This window comes from Oxyura jamaicensis, chromosome 5 (genome assembly GCF_011077185.1).
Source record: "Oxyura jamaicensis isolate SHBP4307 breed ruddy duck chromosome 5, BPBGC_Ojam_1.0, whole genome shotgun sequence".
Taxonomy (NCBI): domain Eukaryota; kingdom Metazoa; phylum Chordata; class Aves; order Anseriformes; family Anatidae; genus Oxyura; species Oxyura jamaicensis.
In genome coordinates this window covers 23,762,428-23,770,250 of record NC_048897.1, presented here as the reverse complement: position 1 = coordinate 23,770,250, position 7,823 = coordinate 23,762,428, and the positions used below count along the sequence as shown (strand labels likewise).

Genomic DNA, 7,823 nt, shown 5'->3' with positions numbered 1-7,823 from the left:
TCCTCATATCAGTGACTGAAAGCTGATTCACATTCCCCCAGAATATAAATTTTAATGAAAATAATTCTCCAGCTGAATTTACGTAATTGTAGAGATTTGAACAGTGTGAGATAGTATACTGCAAATAAAGACTTTGCACTTTGTAGTTAAATATAAATCTTTTCTTTTCTTTTTTTCCCACTGTATACTGGAAGTTCTGATCCTAGTATATTAGAATATACAACCTCTAAAACTCAACAAAGTAAAATTTGCATGACATCCCTAAGTGTTCTAACATCTAGATAAAGGACTCATATACAGCAATAGTCCTAAGACTATTAAGGTCATTTGCAGAGGTTGCTCAATAAATGCATTTCTATACATGAATGTAAATACAAAAAGTCCTCAAAATGGCCAAAAGTCACAAAGAACATCATTTAAATAGAACTTAAGTGCAATTATTAACAAATGGGTTGGGTGTTTTATATTATTTTTTTATTTTATACCATTACATTTCTGTTTAAGATTTGATATAAATCCACAGTCTCATTCTTACTCACAGCTTCCTTAAGGCTCCTGCAAAAGTGTGCATTTGTTAAACATAGTACCTATTACAAGGTGTCAAAAACATACACTGGTCCCATTGGAGTGTCTGGGTGTATATACTGTTTGGAAGTGGTGATTGATATGAGAAAAATCATACAGTCAGAGAGATTACCTGTATGTTAGAATTGCTGCTGGTGGGGATAATGGGTACATAGATATATAATGTGTTAGAGAGAATAAATTCCTGATGATGGGTTATAATGAGCTGATGGTAATGCTGTGTGTATCTGTATATTAAAGTGGTGGGTAGTGATAATACGTATAATTGTGAGGGTGGGCAGACAGTGATAACAAGATGTGTGAACCGTAGGAGGTGATGGGCATGCATGGTAAACGAGTAGGAAGTGAGGATGCATGTGTGACGCTGTGTATAGTGATGTTGTGGGGGGCACATGGCAGCATATGCATTATGGTGATATTTATGCGGTTTGGACCTGCTGTTCTTGGAAAAGTAGGTGGTGCTCATAGGTGACAGTTCATGTGAAGAAGCAGGTTGGTCTCCATACAGGTGAGGTGTGCCCACACGTGTGGATACAATAGACAGAAGCAGTTATTAATTTTTTACATATGTATGTGCTGAAGGAGTCGTGATGCAAGCATGGTGCATGCATTAGTGAATAACTGTGTCTAGCTAATACAGAATGGGCAGGTGGTGGTGGTATTTGAAAGCTGGCTAAGTGGTTATGTGCAAATATGTAAGGACAGACTCTGCATTGAATGATAACACGTAGGAAGATAAGAGACATTGCCTGTAGGGAGATGTGTTTGTGAAGGTGATCAAATATGTTTGCCTAGGGTGTAGAGGTGCAGTAACAGGACATTCTGCTGGTGTTCACATGTGTTTGTAACTGGTGATGCTGATGAAGTGTGTGAGGAAGTGGCATCTGTCTAGGGATGACAGCATGAGTAACTGTTGGTTTTGATTGTCATTGTCTGGGATTGGGGTGTGTATATGAAACAGCATGGTGTAGATGAGTGTATAAAAGCAGTTTGTGGTGCACATCCCCAGCAGGGATATGCAAGTGTTTTAAGTGCAGTATTAAGGGGTGTGCATGTGCAGTGGTGATACAGAATCTGGTGGTTCAGTTTGAAGTGCCACTGAGAGCAGAAGCGGTATGTGAGGGGACAGAAGAGTGGACAGATGGTGTGTTCGTGTGGCAGCATAGCTGGTATGTTCTTGGCACCATCACGGTGTAGACAGTAACGGTGAGCAGTAGTGTGCAGGCTAGTGCCTGCACTCCTAGATGTGAGAAGCACAGGGGCAGAAGTTGTGCTGGGGGTGTGAGAATGGGTCAAGGTTTGGGCCACAGCATGGGCTGGGGGGCAGTGCTGTAAGGTATTGGATGCTGTTAATGTGTGATGGCTGGTGGTTGTGGTGGGATAGGACAAGGTGGGGAGCGTGGAGCAGCAGCACGGCTGCAGGAGGAGGTGTAGGCATCTCTGGTTTCAGGCAGTGTTGTGCATGTATGGTAAAGGCTGTGGGGTGTGTAGTCAGTGCACCATGGGGCGGGCAGCGTGCATGGTGCGGCTGCAGCAGCTGTGCAGAGATGAAGCATGCCAGCCCAGGAAACACTGCCCACCCACCCCTGAACAAGCTTTGTCCCAAAGCCGGAGGCATGGTCCCTCTGCCCGGGGTGTCCCTGGCCAAGACCCAGGTGCCGTGGCAGGTAGGGAGCAGTGCAGCACGGAGGGGCAGGAGAAGACAGCCGGGGGGGGGGGGGATGGGGGGGGGGGGGGTGGGGGGGGGAGGGACACCCACTTACGTCTCCTCCCGCAGTTTTTTTTTTCTTTCCCTCCTCCTTTTCGTAGCCGGTGACGCGCCGCCGCCTATTAATCATTCACCAGCCGGGGAGCAGCGATTGCTGCCGCTCGGAGCGAGCGGGGCCGGCGGCTGCCTCCGTCCGTCCCCATGCCAGCGCCCCGGGGCAGCGGCGCGGGGAGCCCCGCCGGGATGCTGCGCCCGGCGAGCGGCGGGAACCTGCGGCTCTGAGCCGGGAGCGGGGAGGTCCGGGCAGAGGATGCTCCCCAATGGCACCTGCACCAGGCTCCCGGGCGGTGCAGGCAGCGACAGCGGCGGCAGCGACAGCGGCGGCGGAGGAGCCGGCGGCGCCTTGGAGGAGGCGGCGGCGGGGGGCATGGACTCGGGCGGCAGGAACTCCTCTGGCGCCCCGAACAGCACCCTGAGCGAGTCTCAGGGCAGCGCCATCCTCATCTCATTCATCTACTCCGTGGTGTGCCTGGTGGGGCTGTGCGGCAACTCCATGGTCATCTACGTGATCCTGCGCTATGCCAAGATGAAGACGGCCACCAACATCTACATACTCAACTTGGCCATTGCAGACGAGCTGCTGATGCTCAGCGTCCCCTTCCTGGTCACCTCCACCCTGCTGCACCACTGGCCCTTTGGCTCGCTGCTCTGCCGCCTGGTGCTCAGCGTAGACGCCATCAACATGTTCACCAGCATCTACTGCCTGACCGTGCTCAGCGTGGATCGCTATATTGCTGTGGTGCACCCCATCAAGGCGGCGAGGTACCGCCGGCCCACTGTGGCTAAGATGGTCAATCTGGGCGTTTGGGTGCTTTCCATCCTCATCATCCTACCCATCATCATCTTCTCCAACACAGCGGCCAACAGTGATGGAACGGTGGCTTGCAACATGCTCATGCCAGAGCCCACCCAGAGGTGGCTCGTGGTCTTTGTGGTCTACACCTTTCTGATGGGCTTCTTGCTGCCTGTAGTGGCCATCTGCCTCTGCTACATCCTCATCATTGCCAAGATGCGCATGGTGGCCCTGAAGGCCGGCTGGCAGCAGCGCAAACGCTCAGAGCGCAAGATCACTCTCATGGTCATGATGGTGGTGATGGTCTTCGTCATCTGCTGGATGCCCTTCTACATCGTGCAGCTGGTCAACGTCTTTGTAGAGCAGGATGATGCCACCATCAGCCAGCTCTCTGTCATCTTGGGCTATGCCAACAGCTGTGCCAACCCCATCCTCTATGGCTTTCTCTCGGACAATTTCAAGCGGTCCTTCCAGCGGCTGCTCTGCCTCAGCTGGATGGACAATGCTGCAGAGGAACCCATCGACTACTATGCCACTGCCCTCAAGAGCAGGGCATACAGCGTGGAGGACTTTCCCCCGGACAACTTGGAGTCAGGGAGCATGTACAGGAATGGCACTTGCACCTCCAGGATTACCACCCTCTGAGGAAGCATTCCTGCCCCACCGCCCCCACACTGCCCCCAGCAGGAGGGTGAGCGAGGCCAGGGCTGTGGCACGGGGAGGCCGGGAGGGAGGGGGTTTTGGTCCAGCCCACCGACAGCAGCTTTTGGCACAAGAGGGAGCAAAGAAAACCCCATGTCCTCGGTGTGCTGCCCCATCCCCCCTGCCTGCCTCCCATGAGAGTGGGTGCATTTGCTGATGCTTTGACACCCCCTTAGTAAACTGCCGCACTCGGCTTAGGCTCTGGCAGCCGGGCTCTGCCACCCCTCTCTGTGTCTGATGAGTGGCTGTGCAGGTCCCACAGTGACTGTCCCCTTTTGTATAGGTCCCCCTCCTCCTCCCCCTCGGCTGGTGGGACCCCGCTGCCACTGAGCAGAGCTTGCCCCAGTCAAGTCCCAGCAGTCTGGCTCAGACCCCCCTGATCAACGGCAGCCCTGCTCAGCATCTACTGGTATGCACCTGCCCTTCAGAGAGCAGAAACACTGGGAAAAGTCCCCCCTGTGCACACCTGGCCCTGTTAGCAGCCTCTCTCTGCCTTCCCAGGGGGAAAAACAATAAAAGAGGGGAAAAAAAGGCCCTAAGAAAAGGAGCAGCGTAATCACGGAGATGTCTTCTGCTTTGCAGACAGCTCCCACCTCCCTGGGGCTTGGGCTCTCTGTGCTGCTCTCAGAGAAAGCAGAACAGAAAAAGTCTTCAGAAGGAAAGCTGCTTCTTTGCTGTGCTTCAGAGCTGCACAGCCGGCTGCTGATAACAGGAGATAAGTGGTCCCGTGACCCACGGGGAGCGGAGCACTGAGCTGGGGGCAGGAGGGAGCCTTGAGCCGGGGGATGTGTGAATGTGTCCATACATCCAATAAAGTGTACAAATAATAAAGTTTAAGGGGAGCGCTAGACTGTGAAGTTATTGTCTTGTGACTGCTCCATTAGCCATGAAACGGCAATGAAGGGAGCTGAGACAGTTCTGAATGACCTGGGTGGCTGCAATGTCACTTTAGCCTACATGGAAAAAAGGGGAATTCATTCAAAATCTCCATTAGGCTCTTAAACTAATACTTGACAGAAAAGTAGCTGTTTGACAATAGCTATTACCCTAGCTCCTGTTTCTTCTGTTGCACTAAAAGAAAGATAAAACATGTTTATCATACATTGCCAATGTAATATACTGGCCCAGAGCTTCATAATGTTTCATTTCTCAGAACTGTTGTTTTTAGTGTGTGCCAGATGTCTTTTTATTTGATTTTTTTTATTATTTGATTCTTGTCACTGTGTTGTGAACGTGTTTCTCTGAAGCAATTTATACTGTGTACTTATGTCTGTGGTGGCTACCTGCAAGAGTGCATTTAAAATGGGTGATGCTCAAGAAGGCTCCTTTTCAGAGAAAAAGGTTGTAACTTTTTCTAATACGCTCATCTACACTGTCTCCCCCAGAAAAAAAAAAAAAAAAAAAAAAAAAAATCTTGAATTTTCCCTCTTTCTCTCTTATGAAGTAACATTTTTCATATATGTGAATGAAGATTTCTTGTTTGATAAATGAGAGCTGATTAAACAAAACCTTCTCTCCCTGCTCCCCTTATCCCAGATGCAAGAATCAGTACAAAGTGTGTTAAAACAAGCAGATAATGTTTTTTTGTTTGTTTTCTATCACCTGTATTGACAATGTCACAGAGTGGCAGGTGACCTGGTAGTTGTGACAAATCACTTCTCGAGCACAGAGAGTATTAATTATAGCTACTGACAGTCTGAAGCAAAAGACCGGAAAAAAATCTCCAGTAGCAACACACCCATATCCCTGTGCTGGGAGCTACAGTGCTAAAGAAGTGCACGCAGTGTTAAGTGTAAGGCTGGCTGTAGAGGCATCTAGCACTCAGGGTGGTGGACTTACTGCAGGTTCTTGTCAAATTGTACCCTTCAACTTTTCTCAGCAGCAAAAAGCAGGAGACTACTTTGTACATTTCTTTCACCAAAAATTAGATACTGTTAAATGAATGTATAAATTTAGTATTTCAAAGTTGTCTGATTCAAAGCCCATCGAAATGAGATAAAAGATCCTAGTTCACTTCAATGGGCTGTGAGTCAGCCCTTTTAGGTTAAAAATTGCTAATGTGGAAGCTGTTACATCCTTATTAAAATATTTTGTGAAAAGCTTTAACAATTGTAGTTTCTTTTCTTTTACTTCTCAATGGACCTCACTTAAAGAAAACATGCAAATATTAGCTTTGCTAATGATTTCCATGCGCATATGGGGGGGAAAAAGGACTAAATCTCTCTATAAGCTTATTTAACTTTTCACAGAAACCAAACATCTGTCAAAACAGTCAAATGCCCCATGATACCACACGGTGCTATTTGTAGAGCCTCACTTAAAATCTCACTCACAATCTCTTTAAAACAGTATAAATCTCTCTCTCTCTCTCATCTAGGCATGCTGTTATGTACGGTTAGACTAAATAAAGAATTTGTCTACTTTCTATTGCTGGATTTGTTTAACATTAGACACTATGAGGTAAAAGTGAAGAAGCAGTGATTCCAAACAGCTTTGATGAGAAGTTGAGCCTGGTTTTATTGCCTTTTTTTTTTTTTTCCTTTTCCTGATTTTGCCTTTAAACAAAAATGTTATGGATTTCTGTACACCTGCCAGCACATGCACTTTAATTTTAGTTCTCCCAGGCAGACTGAAGAGGGTTGGTGATTGTACTTGGCAAACTACCCAGCTGCTGCAGCAGAGGCTGTCGGTGACACAGTAGATGGCAGGCTTTCCTTCACAGAGATGCCCTGGTTCACTTGCAGCCAGCAGTGCTGGTCTGACTCCTTGCTAAATCACGCCGCGTGGTTTCAGTTTGGAAACAAAACCTGCTTATCCTAAATTAACAGTTCTTCCTTTCACCCTGAGTTTAGTTTGACTTTGGCAGTGGGAGAGGTGATCAAATGCTGTAAATCACTCTTGATTTCCTTTGGAAGAAAAAGTTTGTTCTATATTATTCTATCCAGTCGAACATACCTACCAGAAAGTAAGTTGTCCTTCTGAAATAGTGTAGTATACCAGAAAACAAAGAGAACTCTTTAATACTTTCAAAAATTGCAAATAATTCTTAAGATTGTACATGGAAATTATTTGAATTTATGCTTAATTCACCAAAAAAAAAAAAAAAAAAAAAAAAAAAACAAACAAAAAAAAAACAGTACAGCACAATGTTTCTTGGTGAAATTTTGTCCCTTTATACTGTAATGTAATTAATTTACAACTAGGTAAACCATAACTTATAACCAGTGGTGTGTTGCTCTATTTTCCCTTTGAGTTTAATATTTAAAAAATACTTCAACATTATACACATCACTGAAACCTAAGCAACTTTTCCCATTCTTTGTTTAGCCTAAGACCTACACAAAACAGTATGACAGCTCTGGATAACATGCAGTGGTATTTCCCCTGGTACAAGGAGAGAATGGCCTTCACATGGATTTTCCTAGCACATACACCCAATACTTCTGCAGCATTTTCCCACTCAAAGAAGAGCAAGAGGGAAACTACTCCCCAGGAAGCATGATTAGATCTAGAAGGGCATCCAAGAAGACACATCTCATCATCCTAGGGCTAACTGCTGCCTGCAGACAGTGGGCTTGGAGCAAACTGGCTCTTCATATCTCAGCTCTAGATGAAAAGAGTGATGGCCACAGGTAGATCCTCTCCTTTCTGAGATGACCCTCACAGCAGAGAACATCACGCAGTATACCTTTTTGCATTTAACACTGAAAAAATCCATCTGATTTCTGCACAGAGAAGAAGCATCAGATTTCTGAAAGTGATGTGTGCGTTTCTGAAATGCCAGATTCCCATTGTGTTGGGATAAAATGGTTTTGTATCAGAATAAAATGGATTTCTGGTTGTATTTTAAAAACTGCAAGTCTGCATATCAAACGTAATCTTGCATGCTGTATCAACTTCATGGCCATTTGTCCATATATTCTATGTTAACCAGTTTCCTAAGATCAGCATCATAACTTTATCAGTAGGCTTAAT

At 46.5% G+C, this 7,823-nt stretch overlaps 1 protein-coding gene across 1 annotated transcript; it reads left to right on the top strand.

Annotated features, from left to right (window-relative positions):
• The first annotated feature begins 2,017 nt into the window (after positions 1 to 2,017).
• Positions 2,018 to 6,273, top strand: SSTR1 (somatostatin receptor 1). Its single transcript, XM_035327935.1, has 2 exons — positions 2,018 to 2,252; positions 2,395 to 6,273. Exons 1-2 carry the CDS (start codon positions 2,048 to 2,050, stop codon positions 3,789 to 3,791), a joined length of 1,602 nt encoding a protein of 533 aa, XP_035183826.1. The 5' UTR covers positions 2,018 to 2,047; the 3' UTR covers positions 3,792 to 6,273.
• The last annotated feature ends 1,550 nt before the right edge of the window (positions 6,274 to 7,823 follow it).